Source organism: Pongo abelii, chromosome 6, assembly GCF_028885655.2.
Source record: "Pongo abelii isolate AG06213 chromosome 6, NHGRI_mPonAbe1-v2.0_pri, whole genome shotgun sequence".
NCBI lineage: Eukaryota > Metazoa > Chordata > Mammalia > Primates > Hominidae > Pongo > Pongo abelii.
In genome coordinates this window covers 10,774,786-10,796,423 of record NC_071991.2, presented here as the reverse complement: position 1 = coordinate 10,796,423, position 21,638 = coordinate 10,774,786, and the positions used below count along the sequence as shown (strand labels likewise).

At 50.4% G+C, this 21,638-nt stretch overlaps 1 protein-coding gene across 1 annotated transcript; it reads right to left on the bottom strand.

The window, feature by feature from the left end:
• Positions 1-2,544: 2,544 nt before the first annotated feature.
• Positions 2,545-13,459, bottom strand: TRIM56 (tripartite motif containing 56). Its single transcript, XM_002817788.6, has 3 exons — positions 13,266-13,459; positions 11,677-11,830; positions 2,545-11,531 (listed from the first exon to the last, which is right to left on the bottom strand). Exon 3 carries the CDS (start codon positions 11,528-11,530, stop codon positions 9,263-9,265), a length of 2,268 nt encoding a protein of 755 aa, XP_002817834.2. The 5' UTR covers position 11,531; positions 11,677-11,830; positions 13,266-13,459; the 3' UTR covers positions 2,545-9,262.
• Between the last annotated feature and the right edge of the window lie 8,179 nt (positions 13,460-21,638).

The window sequence follows — 21,638 nt, the reverse complement described above, 5'->3', positions numbered from 1 at the left end:
GCCGTTCTCCCTACAGTCACCACTCACATGGACCACAGCGATCTCTCCTGCCACTGGCCCCCTTAGCTGCTGACTCATGCTCCCCAGGGTTGGCAGAGGCGCCGGTCCAACTGGCTGAGTCATCAGAAGATGAATTGCAGAATTCTTATTCAGGCTGTCACCGGCAGCCGAGGGCCCTCTCCCCCGCCAAGCCATTCAAAGCATTCCCTCCCCGCTTGTCATTGTGTCTCTCTCTCCATCTCTGTCTTGGGGGCCTTCAACAGGATGCCACCAGGGTGCATGGTGTGTCTCTGAGCACCCTCCTTAGGTCAAAATTCCAGACCTCTCCTAATAGGGACCGGGGCCTGGTTTATTAGCACAGGGCAGCATCTCAGATCTTTTTTTTTTTTTTTTGAGACAGAGTTTCACTGTTGTTACCCAGGCTGGAGTACAATGGTGCCATCTTGGCTGACTGCAACCTCCGCCTCCTGGGTTCAAGCAATTTTCCTGCCTCAGCCTCCCGAGTAGGTGGAATTACAGGCATGCAACACCACACCTGGCTAATTTTGTATTTTTAGTAGAGACGGGGTTTCACCATGTTGGTCAGGCTGGTCTTGAGCTCCCAATCTCAGGTGATCTGCCCACCGTGGCCTCCCAAAGTGCTGGGATTACAGGCGTGAGCCACTGTGCACGGCTTAGCATCTCAGATCTTATTTCATCCACTCACTCATCTTATAAATGAGGAAAGAGAGATACAGATAGGCTCAAGTGACTCGGCCAGGATTTGAGCTGCTTGAGAAGGCAGAGAACTGGGCATTGGATGCTAGGAAGGGCAGCTTTGGAGTCAGACAATTCTCAGTCTAAATTGAAATCGACTTATTCTGAGCAAGCCTTGCCAAGCCTCGGTTGGTTTTCTCATCTGTAACAGAATGTGAAGGCTTCCGGGAGTCAATGGATCGGGAGCAGGCGAAGGCAAGATCTCAGCCACTGCTATCGGATCTCCTGTATTTGATGGGGAGGCCGGAGGCTGAGATCATTCCTCTTCCTCTTTGGGAAAACTTGGAGGGGAGAGGAAGGAGGCTTTTTGGGGGGCTCTTGGATACCAGGTTAGGGGAGTGGGTTTGGCCAGTAGGCAGATGTTCCTAGAACCCCTGCCCCTGCAGGGAGGACCCCAAATGCCACATGCTGGAAAGTACCCACAGATGCAGCCGGATGCGGTGGCTCACGCCTGTAATCCCAGCGCTTTGGGAGGCTGAGGTGGATGGATCCCTTGAGCCCAGGAGTTTGAGAGCAGCCTGACCAACACGGCAAAATGCCATCTCTACAAAAAAAAAAAATACAAAAATTAGCCAGGTATAGTGGTGAGTGCCTGTAATGTCAGCTACTTGAGGGACTGAGACAGGAAAATCATTTGAGACCTGGAGGTTGAGTCTGCAGTGAGCCGAGATCGCACCACTGCCCTCCAGCCTGGGCGACGAAGTGAGACCCTGTCTCAAAAAACAAAATAAAAAATAAAAAAAGGGGGCCAAGTGTGGTGGCTCACGCCTGTAATCCCAGCACTTTGGGAGGACAAGGCGGACAGATCACAAGGTTAGGAGTTGGAGACCAGCCTGGCTAATATGGTGAAACCTCGTCTCTACTAAAAATACAAAAATTAGCAGGGGATGGTGCTGGGTGCCTGTAATCTCAGCTACTCGGGAGGCTGAGGCAGGAGAATCGCTTGAACACAGGAGGCGGAGGTTGCAGTGAACCGAGATTATGCCACTGCACTCCAGCCTGGATGACAGAGAGAGACTCCGTCTCAAAAAAATAAATAAAAAAAATAGAAAAGGGAAGGTACCCACAGATGCTTGTTTGGCTCCCGCAAACCCCAAAACAGGCAAAGCCCCATGTGGTGGGCACAGCCACCATGACCTGGGTCCCTCATGCACTTCCTGCACATCACACCTGCGTGTGCCCAGGTGGAGCCCTGCACGGGCCAGCATGGGCCAGATCCCCTGCTGGTTCCCACCCAGGGTTGGCCTGGAAGGTGCATGCTTCTGCAATGTCCCCAAGGAAACTGTGTGGCCACCCTGGGAGCTACCTACCATTGGGTGGCTTTGATGACCTGATTTCGTTCACTATCTGGGCCTGGTTGTTAAAGGTTCCCTGTATCCAGCCGGGCACGGTGGTTCACGCCTGTAATCCCAGCACTTTGGGAGGCTGAGGTGGGCGGATCACTTGAGGTCAGGAGTTTGAGACCAGCCTGGTCAACATGGTGAAACCCCGTCTCTACCAAAAATACAAAAATTAGCCGGGCATGTTGGCTTATGCCTATAATCCCAGCTACTCAAGAGGCTGAGGCAGGAGAATCACTTGAGCCTGGGAGGTGGAGGTTGTAGTGAGCTGAGATCGTGCCACTGCACTCCAGCCTGGACGACAAGAGTGAAACTCCGTCTCAAAAAAAAAAAAAAAAAAAAAAAAAAATCTCCATATCCATAAACCCTTCTGAGAAAAGGTCCCAATTTTTCAAAAGAACTTTATTAAGAAATAGAGGGAAGACACAAAATTCCCATCTGAGAAAGGTTCCCATTTTTCAAAAGAACTTTATTAAGAAACACAGGAAAGATACAAAATCCATAACCAAAGGAATTGAAGAGTTTATAGCACACTGGGTTTACCCCATGGCAACGTAGAGAAATGGGCTGGGCTGGCGCTCAGTCACTAGGCACCGACACCCTGATTCCTCGTCTTCAACCCAGTGTCTCTTGGTCGCTAAGCCAACCAGTTCCAACTTCTCTGGAGACAAGTCAGGCTGCCCTCCCAAACCTTCCCAAACCTCCTTCCTAATCTCTTTATACAGAGGCCCTCTTCTATCTGGTCCCTAAGATTTCTCACCCAGCACCTCAGGTGAGATCTTGTCTGATGTTGCTGTACTTTGTACACTGCTCCAATCACAGGCATCTGCAGTTTCTACAAAATCTGTTTTTGCTCCTGTCCTGATCAATTTCATAAACTGCATTCACAATCCAGTTGGGTAGTCTAATTTTGCTACCTTCGGTCAAGTTACCTACGTTCCCAAGTCTGCATCTGAGCTTGGTCTTTCTCCTGCGAACAACGTCTTCCTGGTTATTCTCTCTGGCAGTTCTCTGCCCCAGCTCATCCAAGACCTTCTCCCCAATACAGAAGTCTGCACCCCTTTCCAATCTCCCACTTAATTTATGGGATAGCCCTAGTTCTCTGCTTACCTTTCAAGGAGAGACAATCAGAGACCTTGATCTCGGCACTCGCCCGTCCAACCCTGCCCAGCTCAGGTCACCAACCTCATCAATTTCCTTGCAAAACTTTTGACTTCTGCCTTGGACTTTCGCCCCTTAGAATTTTATTTCTGCAGATCTAGAATATGGCATTGCTTTACAGATATCGTAATAATAAGGCTGTAATAGAAGGAGAGATACTCCCTTTCCAAATGATATTTTCTCTACTCTCAAAAGATTGGGCTGCTCTTGCCATTTTTCCTTTTTCTAAATATCTACAGTTATGGGTCCTTAACTAATATGGTCTGATTCTTAGCTGGCTTTTAGGAATGGCATTACATTTCAGCAAGCTGGCCATTGGTCCCTTCTATTCCTGAAGTCACTGTTGTGGCTTCAGATAAGGCTTCTTCAAGTAACTGCTGGAAAGCAAAACAAAATGGTCTCCTCTAAAGGAGAAGCTGATTTGCAAGAAGCTCTACTCGGGTGTTCCAGAGCTTTCACTCACAACACATGTACGTAACATTCTCGTACACGCTTATGCTGATGGAGGGGTATCAGGTGGGTACAAGTCAGTTGAACCTTTTCCTAACCGATACCTCGGATTTGAGCTTTATGGTGTCCGAAGTAGTTCTCTACATTTCTCATCCAGTCCTCACAGCAGCTCTGTGAAGTGGACATGTGGATGTCATTATCCCAATGTTACTGATGTACAAACTGAGGCTCAGAGAGGTTAAGGCACTAGACCAAGATCACACAGCTGTTTAGTGCAGAGCCAGCACTCAACCCAGGTCTCTGCTCCCTCATTCTTTTCCCATTTCTTGACGCTAAGAATACAAAAGAAGTTTTCTACTTCCCTCTTCCCTACCCAGACAGGATTTTCTTTTCACTGGTCCATCCATGCACAACCTAGTCAGTTCCAAACAGGAAAAGGAACAATCTATCAAGTTAATTGTCACAATCCCAGGTGTGGTGCAGTGGGCTGGGGTGAAACATTTTGCTGTATCTTTCATGATGTTCCTGATTTCTCTCTCTTTTTTTTTTCTTTTTGAGACAGGGTCTCACTCTGTTGCCCAGGCTGGAGTGCAGTGGTACGATCTCAGCTCACTGCAACCTCTGCCTCCCGGGCTCAAGCGATTCTCCCACCTCAGCCTCCTGAGTAGCTGGGATTACAGGCATGTGCCACCACGCCTGGCTAATTTTTGTATTTTTAGTAGAGATGGGGGTTTCACCATGTTGCCTAGGCTGGTATCGAACTCCTGACCTCAGGTCATCCACCTGCCTCAGCCTCCCTAAGTGCTGGGATTACAAGCGTATTCCTGGTCTCTTTGTATCTGCGATATAACTGGGAACTCTGCCTTAGTCCTGAGCAGGGCTTTCTATCAGGTCCCCAGGCCACTCAGTTACGGTGTTGGAGATTTTACCTCCAAATTATGCTCAATGCAACACTTCCCATCCATGTTTCTCATTTTTCCAGTGTCCTCTGCTGCTCTCGCCCCCCTCACCTCTTTACGAAGAAAACTTAATATTTCCCTCCATCTTACAATGCCTTGTAGATTCTTACAGCTTCCCGAGAAGCCACTTGGTGTCCCCATCTCTAGGGCGCCTGTGGGACTATCTTCTTGCAGCCAGGTGACATTTCATTTCTGAAGGTCTCTACTCTTGTTTTGCCCCCTGGGTGGGCCACGTGGCTAGAATCATTTCACCAGCCAGGACTGCTGCCCATGGCTCCCATGCAACTCCGGAGAGCTGCTGTTTCCACCCCAAGGTGTGCGATCCCCTACAGTACACGGTTCCCAGTTACCCCCTCCACATGCACAGAAGCAGGACACCCCGATCTCATCTCTCCCTCTTTTTTCCCCCCCTTAGGAAACCAGGTTTTGCTCTGTCACTCAGGCTGGAGTGCAGTGGCACAATCAGAGCTCACTGCAGCCTTGAACTCCTGGGCTCAGCTATCTTTTGCCTCAGCCTCCCGAGCAGCTGGGACTATGGGTGCATGCCACCACCTCTGGCTAATTTTTAAAATTTTTTGTAGAGATGGGGTCTTGCTATGTTGCCCAGTCTAGTCTTGAACTCCTGGCCTCAAGCCATCCTCCCCCCTTGGCCATGCAAAGTGCTGAGATAACAGGAGTGACCACTGCACCTGGCTCAGTCTCTTTTTTTTTTTTTTTTTTTTGACGCGGAGCCCAGCCTTGGGAGGCAGATGCTGAACCGTGTCCACAGTGCCCCCTACTGGAGATTCCCCACAAGCCGAGGTTTTGGAGGTGGGAAAGCTTTGGAGAGTCATACCATTGTCTCATCCCTGTCTAGATATTAATTCACTTCACAGACAGGCACTGAGCACCTACTATGAGCTATCACAGTGCTGGCTCTGCAGACAGAGCTGCAATGAAGACAGACACCGTTCCCTGCCCCCCTCCCCCCGCCCCCATGTAGCTGATCCCTATTCTAGTTGGTCCCGTAGAAACTCCACTTGGTTTTCAGTTGGTCTGAGTTATTTGGTGAACTCAACAAAACTTCCCCCGCCTTCCAGACAATCCACGATAATTCGATCACCTGGCGGGGGGACCCCGACCTTTGCAAACCTTCCCAGAGGGGTTCCTTGGTCTGCCACCCTGCCCCAATGGCCCTGCCTCCTGGCTGAGCCCCGGCCAGCTGGGATCCTCCTCCTTGGCTCCTGCCTCTTCTCTCGTAGGGCAATCTATTCGTTCTGACACCTTCATTCTCAAACCCAGTAGTTATTGAGTATTACTTATAAAGGTGTATTTCCTTGAAGCAAATAATCAAGCATGTATGTTATGTAATGGATAATAAAAACGGAAGTAGAAATGTACACGTATGAATAATAGCACAAAATAATGAAAAACAAACAAAAAACAAAATAAAAAAAACCCAATCTCCCAAATTAATGACTATTTACAAATTCCAAACCTATTTCTACTCAGTAATTATTTAGACAGATGTTTCCCTTGTTACTACCACTATTTGATCATAATTCCTGATTCTCCATTTTTGAGGATTATGACTGTATCACATAACTATCTCTTCTCAATAGTTTTCATAGTTGTCATACACAAAGAAAGGCTCATTCCCCTAACAAACCACAATCTAGTTAGCTGTCACCCTGCAGCTGAACAGTTTCCAGTTCTTGACTGTAATATACAGAGCAGCCTCAAATGTCTGTATGCAAATATTTTTTCTCTTACATTATTTTCCCGGAATGTATTCCCCAAAGTGAGACAACTGATTCTTATAATCATTTTTGTCATTCTTGCAAAGTCTTGCCAAAGTATCCTCCAGGAAGCATCATTTTTATAGTGCCAGGAGTCTATTTCTCCACAAGATTTCTCACCCACTTATTTAACATTTATTTTTGACCAATGCAAGTGGATTTAATTAATTATTTATTTATTTTTTGAGAGGGAGTCTCACTGTGACACCCAGGCTGGAGTGCAATGGTGTGAACTCGGCTCACTGCAACCTCTGCCTCCTGGGTTCAAGCGATTCTCCTGCCTCAGCCTCCCCAGTAGCTGGGATTACAGGCATGCGCCACCATGCCCGGCTAATTTTTGTATTTTTAGTAGAGACGGCGTTTCACCATAGTGGCCAGGCTGGTCTCGAACTCCTGACCTCAGGTGATCAACCCACCTCAGCCTCCCAAAGTGCTGGGATTACAGGCGTGAGCCACCGCATCCGGCCTTTCTTTGTTTAAAAAAAATTATTATTTTTTTCATTTTACTAGTCCTTGCCTGCATACATTTCCTCCAGGGTGCAGAGCTTATGTGGTTCTTTGACCAAATACTGTTCTAACTGTTCTAGTCACTGCATGTATTAGAGACCAAGGTTTTCCTCATCAAATCAATTCTACATGGTTTTCCCATCTTCTTGGTTTTCTTTCTTTCTTCCTTTTTTTTTTTTTTTTTGTTTTGAGACGGAGTTTCATTCTTGTTACCCAGGCTGGAGTACAATGGTGCGATCTTGGCTCACTGCAACCTCCGCCTCCTGGGTTCAAATGATTCTCCTGCCTCAGCCTCCCAAGTAGCTGGGATTACAGACGCCCGCTCCCACGCCTAGCTAATTTTTGTATTTTTAGTAGAGATGGGGTTTCTCCATGTTGGCTAGGCTGGTCTCGAACTCCTGACCTCGAGTGATCCACCCACCCCAGCCTCCCAGAGTGCTGGGATTACAGGCTTGAGCCACAGTACCTGGCACTTGGTTTTCTTATAATCTTCATTATTCTTCGCTGTGCTACCTTTGTAATTTTTAGATAACGGAATGTGTCCGCCCGGACTTTGATGATGTCCCACATTGTTTCAATAAACAAGAAATGGTTTTCCCAGAAAGGGATTTTCTTTTCCCTCTACCTATGCCCTGCACATTCCATCTGGACTTGTCCAAAATCCCTCTGGTTCCCACGAATGCCCCACTGTCCACAGTCCCCACATTAAGACCCTCTTCTGCCATCTCTCAACAGCCCCTGGCTAAAGACATTCTCCAAGCCTACTTGCCCCCTCAATTCCACCACTGCCACCGCTTATGAAAAGGTCGGGTGGTCACAGCCCACCTCCGACGGGTTCCTCCCTTCTGGTTTGACACCTCTATCCATCGCAGCCCCATTGCACCTTCTAGGTTTTCTTGGCACCTCCAAGTTCCACTTGGCCTGCAGGGTTTAGCTGTTTCCCCAGCAATAGTGGCCCACAGAGGACAACTTCCTTCACCCCCTAGTTCAGCCGAGTGAAGGCCAACATATCTCAAAAGGAATTTTGCTGGAAAACGAAGAGAAGGCAACACATAGACCCTGCGAAATGGAAAGACAACGAAACAGGAGCGTTGGAGCCTAGAGATTTTTCTATCCTATGTACCTCTTCCCTCAGACTGGCTCCGTGGCTGTGTGGAGGGCTCCCCTGCTCTGATACTCATAACTTGTTATTTACTTATTTATTTATAACACCTGATCTTAGCTGAGAAGTGATGGATAACCTGCTTTTTCTGTTGTTTTTGTGTTTTGTTTTTTTTTTTTGAGACGGGGTCTGGAATGCAGTGGTGTGATCATAGCTCACTGCAGCCTCAAACTCCTGGGCTCAAGGGATCCTCCCACCTCAGCCTCCTGAGTAGCTACGTTGAAAGGCATATGCTACTACACGCAGCTAATTTTTAATCTTTTGTAGAGATGGGGTCTCGCTATGTTGCCCAGGCTGGTCTCAAACTCCTGGCCTCAAGCGATCCTCCTGCCACAGACTACCAAAGTGCTGGGATTACAGGCATGAGCCACTGCACCTGGCAGAGCCTGGTTTTTTTTTTTTTAATACTTAATCTTAGCCAAAAGGCTGAGAAGCGATGGAGAATGTGGATTTTTGGACATGAATTCTGTTGGGTTTGGTTTTCCAGTAGCCTATTCTCTTCGCAGCCTTTGAGCCTAACACCTCTTTGGCTCCAGCTGCTGTCTGCACTTGCAGACCCTCCCGCAAGCCCACCCTGTACTACCGTCGGGGGATGCCGTGATCATAGGAGTGTCCTGCCTGCGGCTGGCACAAGAGGCCATTCACTGCCCATTCGAAATCTCAGGCCTCCTCTGACTCTGTAGGACCCTGTGCTAGTCCAAGGGGGGCCGGGGTCTCAGCTCTGTTCCACAATGCACACGCCTGACCCACCCTGGGCCCTTCTTGGCCCCAAGACTCTCCCTCGGCTACTCTATCAGGAATGGTTTTGAAGAATGCAAATCAGGACAGGCTCACAAACCTCAGAAACCTAAACTATATAGCAGCGGCGGTGGTGGCGGTAGCCACCCGCAAAAAGCAAGAGGCAGGTGAACTCCCAGCATCCCCCGACACCCACCTGCCTCCTCTGCTTCTGAGAGTTAAGGTCACGCCACCACCTTGGTCCCTATTCTCACACACTAGAAGACTGCTTAGCAGTTTGGCACTCCATGTTGAAAAGTTGCCAACCCCTGCCCTTCAGGAAAATGTCCTCGGCCGCCACCTCCCACGGACAGCTCTGCCTCCTTCCTGCCCTTTCCCTCCCCCCTCCCTCCCACCCTAGTCCTAACCCCTTTAACTGTCCGGAGAACGGACCCGAAAGACGTGGATGGTCCCGTTACTGAGGGACACGACCAGGTACCTGCCATCCACCATGGTGGTAACCCGGGGCTTTTCCAGGCCGTGGTAGGCTGTCAGGAAGTCTCCAAGGAGGGACCCCTTCGGGTCCAGGATCACCACTTTGTTGACTTCTCGAAGGGTCAGAAAGATGTAGCCCTTCTTATCCACAGACAGGGAGCCCGGCTGACAGCCATGCAGGCCTGGCCCCTTGTACTCCCCAACCACCTGGCCCAGCCCATCACAGATCACCACACTATTCTGCTGCCAATCCGACCCCACGAAATGCCCCTGGGGGCTGGTGGTCAGAAACACCAACGCCCGCAGGCCCCGGCTGGCCTTGCCCCCAGGAATGAACCGGGTGGCCAGGCTGCCTTCCATATTGTACACCTCCACGTGGCCCGCCACGCTGACGGCCACGCGGTCTCCGCTTGGCAGTGCCGCCACCGCGTGGCTGGCCTGGGAGAGGCTCAGGGCCCTGCGCCACTGCACCTCGCCGTCGGGGTTGATGAGATAGAGCCGTGCGCCAGCGGAGAAGGCCACAGCGCTCTGCAGGGCGGCCACGCTGCAAGGGGAGCAGCCCTCAGGGACCGGCACGGTGCCCTTGTAGTCGCCGTTGAGGGAGAAGCGTTTTAGTGCCCGGTTCTGCTCATCCGCCACCAGGATCTCCCGGGGACCGAAGGGACAGAGCCCGGTGATCCGGGGGGACCGCTTGTCTCCAGGCATCCGCGTGGGGAAACTACAGGAAAAGATGGGTCTGGGAAGGAGGCCAGAGCCGTCCAGGTTCGGCCCCAGGGCTGGGCTGGGCTCCCGGGAAATTGACTTGAGCCTGCCTTTGAACTTTTTCTTCTTGTTGGGTCTGCCACCCCTGTGGGGCTGGGGTCCTCCATCCTCGTGGGGTGTCTGGGCCCTGTCCTCCTCCAAGGTCTGGGCTCCCTCTTCTCGCGTTGTCTGGGCTTTTTCCTCTTTTGGGGTCTGGGCTCCATCTCTGGCCTGGGGCTGGACTCCACCCTGTCTCTCCGTCTTCGGCTCATCCTCCCTCCGGCTCTGGCTCTCCTCACCTCCCTGGGTACCAGCTCCGTTTTTCCCACCATCCTTCTGGGGCTGCTGCTCCTCAAAGGACAGCCGAAGAAGGTGGCAGTTCTTGTCCAGGAGCCCAGGATGGAGCTCCAGCTGTGGGAGCAGGCAGGGGGCCGGGCCCGGTGCCCAGGGGCAGCCCTGCAGCTGCCTGAGCCGCTGCGCGATCGCCCCTTCCAGAGAGAGGATCTCGGCCTCTCGCCCCAGGCTGAGTACCCGGCGGGCGAAGGCGGCTGCCGCCCTAGCCACCTGCTCCCGGCCCTCGAGTTCCGCCAGCCTCTCCCGAGCAGCTTCTTCGGCAGCCTCCACGTGGGCTCGTAGCTGCCCCAACACCTCCTGCTTCTGGGCCAGCAGGGCCCGGAGGACGCCCTCCGCCGCCTCCTCCACCTGAGTCCCCACCCGGGCCGCCTGCTCCCGCAGCCGGGCTAGCGCCTCCTTCTCCACCCTCCGCACCGCCTCCAGCTCCACCAGGTTATTGTCCACACCGGCCAGCAGTCCCTCCAGGCCCGGCCTCCGGGCACGCACAGCCTCGGCCAGAGGCAGGCAGGGGTGGTCCAGGTGGGGGTCTAGGCGGCACTCTCTGCACAGCAACTGCGAGCAGGGCTGGCACAGGAAGCGCAGTGCCTCCCCGGGGTGCTGGGGACACTGGGCCGCTTGGCGCTCCCGGGCCTCCTCATCATACCACCCGGCCCTGTAGCCCACCAGGTCCACCACGCGGTGGGTGTGGGTCTGGCGGGTGCAGCGGTGCCCGTCGGCACAGGCCTGGCACAAGTCGTCGGCACAATCCAGGCACCGGGCCGTGGCCGGCCCCCCGGCGCTGGTGCCACCCACCAGGGGACACAGGGCACAGGCTGGCTTCCCGGCACGCAGGTCTCCACAGGCCCGGGCCTTCACCAGGTCCAGCAGCCCATTGACGAAGAAGTTGGTCTTGAAGGCGGCCACACCCTCGGACGGCACAGGCACTGTCTCGCGGCACTCGGGGCAGCGGACGCGGCCGCCATCCGCCAGCTGGGCCAGGCAGTCCTGGCAGTAGGTATGCAGGCAGGGCAGTGTCTTGGGTGCCCGCAGCTGCTCCAGGCAGATTTTACAGGCCAGGAAGTCGCTGCTCAGGGCCTCTAGGAGGGAGGGCGAGGACCCATGGGAAACCATGCTGCAGGCAAAGGCGTCAGGATCAGAGTTGAGAACGCACCTTCACCAGCTCACCCTCTAGCTTCTACCGCCCTTCCTCAAGCCCCACGGGATCACCAGGGCTAGGGGCTGACCCAAATGGCCGGGGAAGGAACCTGAGGTCTCACCTGAATGGCCAGGAACTTCCTTCTAGTCTTCTGAGGCCTTGGGCCACTTGCTCTTGAGCTAAGGAGCTGCCCTCCTCCTTCTCCTCCTCCTCCTCCACTTCCGTGTGTACATCCAGCAAAGGTAAAAATGTCAATGCTACTTGTTGGGTCAGACCTATGAGAAATGACAAGACCAGAAGTCCCTGGCCTTAGCTAATAATCGAATCCTCAGTGTCCCCAGTCCACAGGCCTTGTGGCAAACGTGGTGCAAGCCCTCCTGTGTGCACAGGTACTGGGGTCCTGCTGTATAGGGTGCCAGGGTGCGAGGAGCAGGCAGTAAGGACACAGACGGGGATCCCAGTGGGCAGAGATGCCTAGATCCTGCCAGTTGGGGTAGGATCTTACAGTAGTTTAGGGGGCTTTAATCCTCCAAGCCCCATACACCTGCCTTCTTTTTATTTTATTTTACTTTTTAGCAATAGGGTCACCCTCTGTCACCCAGGCTGGAGTGCAGTGGCACGATCATAGTTCACTGCAGCCTCAAACTCCTAGACTCAAGTCTTTTGAGTAGCTGGGAGTACAGGCATGTGCCACCACGCCCAGCCTTTTTTTTTTTCCTTGAGACAGAGTCTCACTCTGTTGCCCAGGCTGGAGTGCAGTGGTGCGATCTTGGCTCACTGCAACCTCCACCTGCCAGGTTCAAGTGATTCTCCTGCCTCAGCCTCCTGAGTAGCTGTGATTACAGGTGCGCACCATCACGCCTGGCTAATTTTTGTATGTTTAGTAGAAATGGAGTTTTGCCCTATTGGCCAGGCTGGTCTTGAACTCCTGACCTCAGGTGATCCACCCTTCTCGGTCTCCCAAAGTGCTGGGATTATAGGCGTCAGCCACCATGCCCAGGGTCCCAGCCCATTTTTTAAAAATTATTACTTTCTGTAGAGATGGGGTCTTGCTATGTTGCCCAGGCTGGTCTCCAACTCCTGGCCTCAGGCAATCCTCCCATCTCGGCCTCCCAAAAGCATTAGGATTACAGGCATGAGCCACCGCACCTGCCTGGCCTTACACCTGTCTTCTGCTAGACCTGGGGCAGCATCGCGGGTGGTGGAGGCCCCACTTCCTACATCGAACAGTTTCTAAAGCGATTCTGGAGCGGGCAGAAAAAACGCCTAGGGGAAGGGCTGGTCCCCTTCCCGCTGCTGGCTGCTGGCTCACCCTCTGATAGACTTGGCCTTGGCTTATCTCCTGGAGTCCTGTTCTTTTAGCTTTTCCTGCTGAATGCATTCCAGAAACCTCTGGAGGGAGGGAGTCCTGAGCTCCTGGCACAGTGGCTGAGACCTACTTGTTGGGCAGACTTGGTGGAATGTCCCCTTTTCTGGAGCTGGGAGGAGACCTCAGAGAGTGGCACGGGGTCTTTCTTGCGGGGACCTGTGGCCACGGAGCAGGAGGGAGGCTAGTGCAGTTTCCCTCCTGTCCTCTCCTGCCTTCCGGGTGCCTCTTCACCTCCCCCCGTTTCCTTCCCTCCCTCCTCCTCCCGCGCTGTCTCTCCACTCCCCTCCCCCTACTCCCTCCGCTCGGTCCTTCCTATAGCTGTGCCACCCCCCACCCCTTACCTAGCCAGAGCCGATCTTGGCCTCTAGGATGGCGAGGGGGCCTGGGGCCTGGAGGCCGCTGTTGCTGGGTGCCTGGAAAAGAAACAAAACTGAAACTAATTGTACTAGTGGTGCAACTTCCGTCCCAGCCAGGGACACACCGACTCGCCTCGCACAGCCTCAGGCCCCGCCTTCCTCCCCACCCGGCCCTGTCCTTTCCCTCCGAGGCCCCCACCCTGGCAGGCAGCAGGCAGACTTGGGCTGGAGTCTACCAGCCAGGTCGGCCTGTCAGTCCAGCCTCAGGGCTAAGTGGGTGTATGTCACAAACAGGGAACTACCTGAGGGCGGGTTCTCTGAGTAGAGGGTGGAGGATCACAGGGTTTATTTGTGGGAAGTAATGAGAGCTCATCTGTGATTCAGAGACCAGGGTAACTAGACGCATGGCCTCAGGCTGGGTCTGCAGATTTGCTAACACCCCAGGCAGGCAGGTGCCTGCAAAGCCTCAAGTGAGGGCTTTCATTCCATAAACCTTTGCTGAACTGTAGGAGAGGCTGTGGGGGATCAGGTAAGAAGCCTCATGCTGAGAGAACAGCACAGGCTTCCTGGAGGAGGCATCAATGAGATGAGTTTAAAGAAGGCGGGAGGATTGCTTGAGCCCAGGAGTTCAAGACCAGCCTGGGCAATATGGTGAGACCCAGTCTCTATAAAAAATTCAAAAACTAGCCGTGCATGGTAGCGCATACTTGTAGTCCCAGATACTCAGGAGGCTGAGGCAGGAGGATCGCTTGAGCCCGGGAGGTCGAGGCTGCCGTGAGCCATGATGGTGCCACTGCACTCCAGCCTGGATGATACAGCAAGACCCTGTCTAAAAAATAAAACAATAAGAGGGCATAGAGGGCTGGAGAACACTGAGAAGAATGTTCCTGTTCCAGGTACTGGGAGCAACAAGGGTGCATCCCCATTTAGGATGATGTGTGTGGAGAGGATATGAGAGTGTTGGCAGAGAAGCCTGCATTTTATCAAAAAACACAAAAGAATCATTGCAGGAGATTTCCCTCAGCATTTCATGAAAAAATAATTTTTATTTTGAGACGAAGCCTCGCTCTGTCGCCCAGACTGGAGTGCAGTGGTGTGATTTCAGCTCACAGCAACCTCCGCTTCCCGGGTTCAAGCGATTCTCCTGCCTCAGCCTCCCAAGTAGCTGGGATTACGGGCACTCGCTACCACGCCCGGCTAATTCTTGTATTTTTAGTAGAGACGGGGTTTCACTATATTGGCCAGGCTGGTCTCGAACTTCTGACCTCAAGTGATCCACCCACCTTGGCCTCCCAAAGTGCTGGGATTACAGGCATGAGCCACCATGCCCAGCCCCATTTTATGAAAAATTCAAAGCACAAAGAAGTTGAAAGAATTGCAGTGGGCCGGGCGCAGTGGCTCACGCCTGTAATCCCAGCACTTTGGGAGGCCGAGGCGGGCGGATCACGAGGTCAGGAGATCGAGACCATCCTGGCTAACACGGTGAAACCCTGACTCTACTAAAAATACCAAAAATTAGCCGGGTGTGGTGGTGGGCACCTGTAGTCCCAGCTACTCGGGAGGCTGAGGCAGGAGAATGGCGTGAACCCGGGAGGCGGAGGTTGCAGTGAGCCGAAATCGCGCCACTGCACTCCAGCCTGGGGGACAGAGTGAGACTCCGTCTCAAAAAAAAGAATGCAGTGAACACCCATATCTCTACGACTTCTGTTCTACAATTATCATTTTACCATAATTAATTCATTACATACCTATGCATGTTTGTACCTTTTTATCCACATGGCGGAATTTAAGTAGGAAACTGAATCTGTGAGAGCTCACTCTGGCAGCAGCCGAGAGGACAGAAGGGAGCCTGACCTCAGGGTCCAGGTGAAAGGTGGAGGGGTTGAGACATAGATGCCAGAGAGGTAGGTGGAAATCCAAAAGAGAGAGGCTCACAGAGGCCACGGCAGGAAATGCTGCACTTCTAGAAGGACGAGGGGGTCAGCACTGTTGAATGCTGCCAACCAGACAGGCAACCAAGGTGAGGACAGAAAAATAGGCCGGGTGTAGTGGCTCACACCTGTAATCCCAGCACTTTGGGAGAATCACTTGAGGCCAGGAGTTCGAGACCAGCCTGGCCAACATGGCAAAACCTCGTCTCTACTAAAAAACAAAACAAAACAGGCTGGGCGCAGTGGCTCATGCCTGTAATCCCAGCACTTTGGGAGGCCGAGGTGGGTGGATTACTTGAGGTCAGGAGTTCGAGACCAGCTGGGCCAATATGGTGAAACCCCATCTCCACTAAAAACAGAAATTAGCTGGGCGCGGTGACAGGCACCTGTAATCCCAGCTACTCGGGAGGCTGAGGCAGGAGAATTGCCTGAACCCAGGAGGCGGAAGTGGCAGTGAGCTGAGATCATGCCACTGCACTCCATGCACTCCAGCCTGGGCGACAGAGTGAGACTCAGTCTGAAAAAACAAAACAAAACAAAAACAAAACAAAATCTAGCCTTCCTAGCTACTCGGGAGGCTGAGGAAGGAGAACTGCTTAAACCTGGGCGGCAGAGGTTGCAGTGAGCCTAGATCGCACCACTGCACTCCAGCCTGGGCAACAGAGTGAGACTCCGTCTCAAAAAATATATATATTAGCTACGAGGTGGCTCCCACCTGAAGTCCCAGCTATTCAGGAGGCTGAAGCAGGAGGTTCGCTTGAGCCCAGAACTTCAAGGCTGCATGTGCCATGATCATGCCACTGCACTCCAGCCTGGGAGACAGATCAAGACTAACTCTACAAAAAAAAAATTAAAATTAAAATTAAATTCCCTGTTGTGAATCTCGTAAGGTCTTAATATAATGGTCAAGGAAGGCCATTATAAGGCTTCCAGCAGGGAAGTTTGGACTTTGTCCTATAGGTATTGGAGGGGGTGACCAGCACAGACATTTGTTTTTTGTTTGTTTGTTTGTAGAGATGGGGTCTTTCTATGTTGCCTAGGCTAGTCCTGGGATTAGAGACATGAGCTACCAGGCCCATCCCCCAGCAGAGGTTTTTAATCCTAAATTATAATGTGGATACTTTAAAACACTCATATTATCATTGTAACACAATTTAACTATTTCTTTCCTGTGTGTATGTCCTTTGATCTCTGTCCATATTTTACATAATTATATTTACAGGGTACATATACTTTTTGTTTATAAAACTTAACCCTATACCAACTGGTAAACAAAATTATGAGGCCAGGTGTGGTGGCCCATGCTTGTAATCCCAGCACTTTGGGAGGCCAAGGTGGGAGGACTGCTTGAGTTCAGGAGTTTGAGACCAGCCTGGGCAACATACTGAGACCCTCCCGTCTCTACGGAAAAAATAAAAAATTAGAAAGAGGGCGCATGTTCTCAGGATCTCCCAGGGCTGTGTCACAAGTCATTAAAAAAAAAATAATGTGCCTATAGTTCCAGCTACTTGGGAGGCTGAGGTGGGAGGATCGCTTGAGTCCCAGAGTTCAAGACCAGCCTGGTTTAGCATTGAGGCAGAAATTTTAAAATAATAGTAATAATAAGTACTGCATTCATTCACTCCAAGAAAAGTAAAAGCCAAGGCCCAGAATGTGGGAAGGTAAGGGTTAAAAAGAAAAGAAGAGCAAATTTTCCTCTGCCTAACAAGCTCACTTCAAGGACAGTTATAAGATAACGCTGTTCGAGAAGTCGAAACCAAAGGAATAGGCTCCAGACAGTCCCCCTCCGGAGCAAGGTGAAGGAAAAAAAAGAAAAAAAAAAAGGACAAATGTCTGTATTTAGCCAGTTCTTGTTTTTTCTTTCGATGCAGCTATAAGGCCACCAGCTATGCAAGGCCAAGAGTTATGCCAAGTCATCAGTTATGCTATAGATTATGTGACCTGTCATTATATGATTAACTGTCTTTGTTTTGCTTCTATAAGTTTGCTTATAATAATCCTGCTCAGTCTTTGTTCAAGGCTCAGCTTTTTGGATGTGAATCCACTGAGCCAGCACATACCTTAAAATAAATATCCTCCTGTATTCACCCATACTGATCTCTCTAGTCCTCTGCATCCCACAGCAACATAGAGAGATCTCATCTCTAAAAACAAACAGGCCAGGCGGTGGCTCACACCTGTAATTCCAGCACTTTGGGAGGCCGAGGTGGGCAGATCACCTGAGATCAGGAGTTCGAGACCACCCTGGCCAACATGGCAAAACCTTGTCTCTGCTAGAAACACAAAAATTAGCCAGGCGTGGTAGCATGCTCCTATAATCCCAGCTACTTGGGAGGTTAAGACAAGAGAATCACTTGAACCCAGGAGGCAGAGGTTGCAGTGAGTCAAGATCGCACCACTGCACTCCAGCCTGGGCAACAGAGTGAGACTCTGTCTCAAATAATAATAATAATAATAATAATAACAAACAAAATTATGGGAGGCTATTGTATGGACTGAACTCCTGCGTTAGACTCCTGCCAAACAGACCAAACCAAAATGGAGTCACTCATGTTAAATGCTACATCATCAAACCAAGAGTTTGAGGAAGCAGACAGATTCCCAAACAGACCAGTTTTTCTTGAAAACAAGGGATTCCAGTCTACTTGAGTGAACATAATAAGGAAGTCCCCACTGCTTTAACCTTCCAAAAAAGCAACATGAAGTAACCTAAGGTTGACCAATTAGCTTGTTTTTCTATTCTTCTGTTTCCTTGTTCCTTCCTTACAAACTCACTGTTCTGCAGTTACAGTGTGAGATCTCAGCCTATTTCGTAGAATGGCAGGTGGCTCCTTTCATGAATGGGAAAAGCCCACTAGATCTGTAACTAGAATTGTTGTAATGTTGTCATTTGACAGAATATTTTCTTTTCTTTTTTTTCTTTTTCTTTTTTCTTTTTTTTTTTTTTTTTTGACAAGGTCTTGCTCTGTTGCCCAAGCTGGAGTGCAGTGGCTCGATCTCAGCTCACTGCAACCTCCTCCTCCCAGGCTCAAACAATTCTCCTGCCTCAGCCTCCCGGGTAGCTGGGACTACAGGCACACGCCACCATGCCCAGCTAATTTCTGTATGTTTTTGTAGAGATACTAAAAATTTTTTTTCACCACGTTGGCCAGGCTGGTCTCAAACTGCTGAGCTCAGGTGATCTGCCTGCCTCATCCTCCCAAAGTGCTAGGATTACAGGCATGAACCACGACACCCAGCTGACAAAATATTTTCTAGGATTTTACATATTCTTTGTAGTTTTTAGAATTAATGGCTTCATAAACTATCTGCCATAATTTACTTAATGATTTAGTAATATGCTAGTAAACTGTCCCCTCCTCTTAAAAAAAACAAAACAAAACAAAACAAAACAAAACAAAAAACCCTGGGCCAGGCGCAGTGGCTCACGCCTGTAATCCCAGCACTTTGGGAGGCTGAGGCGGGTGGATCACGAGATCAGGGGATCGAGACCATCTTGGCTAACATGGTGAAACCCCGTCTCTACTAAAAAGTACAAAATAATTAGCCAGGCGTGGCGGCAAGTGCCTGTAGTCCCAGCCACTCAGGAGGCTGAGGCAGGAGAATGGCATGAACCTGGGAGGCAGAGCTTGTAGTGAGCCTAGATCGCACCACTGCACTCCAGCCTGGGCAACAGAGAGAGACTCCATCTCAAAAACAAACAAACAAACAAACAAACAAACAAAAAACCCTGATTTGTATTTAGCTTTTGCCAATTTTCATAATGTAAACTTGGTGTAAATACTCTCCATGTGGCTGATGTCATCATGCGCACCACCACTGATTTAACAACCAGCCCATAGAATTCTTTTTTAAATAATTTTTATTATTATTTCTTATTGAAACAGGGTCTCACTATGTTGGGCAGCGTGGTCTTGAACTCCTGGCCTCAGGTGGTCCTCCCGCATCAGCCTCCCAGAGTGCTAAGCAATGAGCTCTCAAGGATCCAGTACCCTTTGGAAGCTTTCGGAATGTTCTTTGATCCTAGTGTTTGGAATTTCACAGTGAGTACGTCCTGCTGGGCATGTAGTGGCTCTTTTAAATCTGCCAACATGGCAGGGCACAGTGGCTCATGCCTGTAATCTCAGCACTTTGGGAGGCCGAGGTGGGTGGATCACCTGAGGTCAGGAGTTCGAGACCAGCCTGGCCAACATGGTGAAACCTCGTCTCTACTAAAATACAAAATTAGCCGGGTGTGGTGGCGGGGTGTCTGTAATCCCAGCTACTCTGGAGGCTGAGGCAGGATAATCCCTTGAGCGGGGGAGGCGGAGGTTTCTGTGAGGCAAGATAGTGCCATTGCATTCATTGCACTCTAGCCTGGGCAACACAGTGAGACTCCGTCTCAAAAAAAAAAAAAAAATCTGCCAACATGTGCCTTGAGGTATGGGAAATTCTCTCAAGGATTTTGTGGAAATTCTCTCCCCTCCGTTTTCTCTGCTTCCTCCTCTGAGCTCTCACCAGTCAGAGTTGCGCCTCCTGAGTGATTCCTCTAATTTTATATTTTCTCTTCTATTTTCTTTTTCCTGTTTCTCTTTTTCTTTCCTTTCTTTTTCTTTTTTTTGAGATGGAGTTTCGCTCTTGTTGCCCAGGCTGGAGTGCAATGGTGCGATCTCGGCTCACCGCAACCTCTGCCTCCCAGGTTCAAGCGATTCTTCTGCCTCAGCCTCCCGAGCAGCTGGGATTACAGACATGTAATCCCAAAGGAAAGAAAGAAAAGAAAAAAAAAAGAAAAAAAATAGGAGTACAGTGGCACGATCTAGGCTCACTGGAACCTCCACCTCCCAGGTTCAAGAGATTCTTCTTCCTCAGCCTCTTGAGAAGCTGGGACTACAGGCGCCCATCTGGCTAATTTTTGTATTTTTAGTGGAGATGGGGTTTCACCATGTTGGCCAGGCTGGTTTCGAACTCCTGACCTCAGCCTTGGCCTCCCAAAGTTCAGGGATTACAGGCGTGAGCCACTACACCCAGCCAAAAAAATAAAAAATATGTTTTAAAAATTGCATAGAACTACGCAGACACACACACACACACACACACATACATGCACACACACACACACAAGTGCATGTAAAAACTACTGCAATCTGAATAAGATCTGTAGTCTAGTTAATAGTATTGGACCAATGTCAATTTCTTTATTTTTATAATGTACTGTATTAGGATTGTGTTGGCAATTACTCGACTATGTACACTTGTCAAAACTCATTGAACTCTATACTTAAATGGATGGTTTTTAGTTTATATAAATTATAGCCCAATGAAGCTAATTTTAAAATATAAAATATTAGGCCAGGCGTGGTGGCTCATGCCTATAATCCAGCACTTTGAGAGGCCAAGGCAGGTGGATTACTTGAGGTCAGGAGTTTGAGACCAGCCTGGCTAAGATGGTGAAACCCCGTCTCTACAAAAATACAAAAATTAGTCAGGCCTGGTGGTGGGCGCCTGTAATCCAGCTGCTTGGGAGGCTGAGGCAGGAAAATCGCTTGAACCTGGGAGGTGGAGGTGGCAGTGAGCTGAGATCGTGCCACTGCACTCTAGCCTGGGCGACGAAGAGAGACTCCACCTCAAAAAATAAATAAAATAAAATAAATAAAAATACAAAAATTAGCTGGGCATGGTGGTGCCTGCCTGTAGTCTGTTACTCTGGAGGCTGAGGTCCGAGAATTGCTTGAACCCTGGAGGCAGAGGTTGCAGTGAGCCAAGATCACACCACTGCACTCCATCCTGGGCGACACAGTGAGATTCTACATCAAAAAAAAAAAAAAAAAGAAAGAAAGAAAAAGAAAAAGAAAGAAAAGAAGGAAAAAAAAAGTAAAATCGTAATCCTAGGCCCATCCCTCTTCTCCCAGTGCCAAGGCCTCAGGATCGGATGTCTAGTGATAGCGAAACATGTGTGGCAGCCCAGGTAACTTCTTTTCACCTTTTATCCTATAAACCTCTTTGACATTTGAAGCTGCGATCACTTCCTTCTCAAAACTCACGCCTTTCTAGGTCGACGCCCCCTCTTCCCCCTCCTCCTCTGCCCCCTCCCCTCTGCCCTGCTGGCTTCTCTTCCTCTGCCTGTTCCCCAATTGCTAGGCATACCTGTGCCCCCAGTGCCCACAGCACCATCCACTCTGAACCATCTTTGCCATCCAGGCCCACTAGAGGGAGCTCTGTCCCCTGCTAACGCTGCCTGCTGGCTCTGGGCGATGGTCAATTACCCAGTCACCCATAAAAACCACCTTTCCTTCATCCAGTAAACCATAATGTTGCCAAGGCAACTACTGCCTTCCTTGTCTTTTCCTCCTTAGTCAGTTCTGTGGACTAATTCTAGAATGACTGTTCCCGCGTGGTCACTCTCCCCATCAGTGTCCGTAGCAGCTCTTATAAGACCCCATGACAATAC

What these genes read in the sequence shown, in the direction of transcription:
- TRIM56 (XM_002817788.6), bottom strand. Translation starts at nt 11,530, where the DNA reads ATGGTTTCCCATGGGTCCTCGCCCTCCCTCCTAGAGGCCCTGAGCAGC.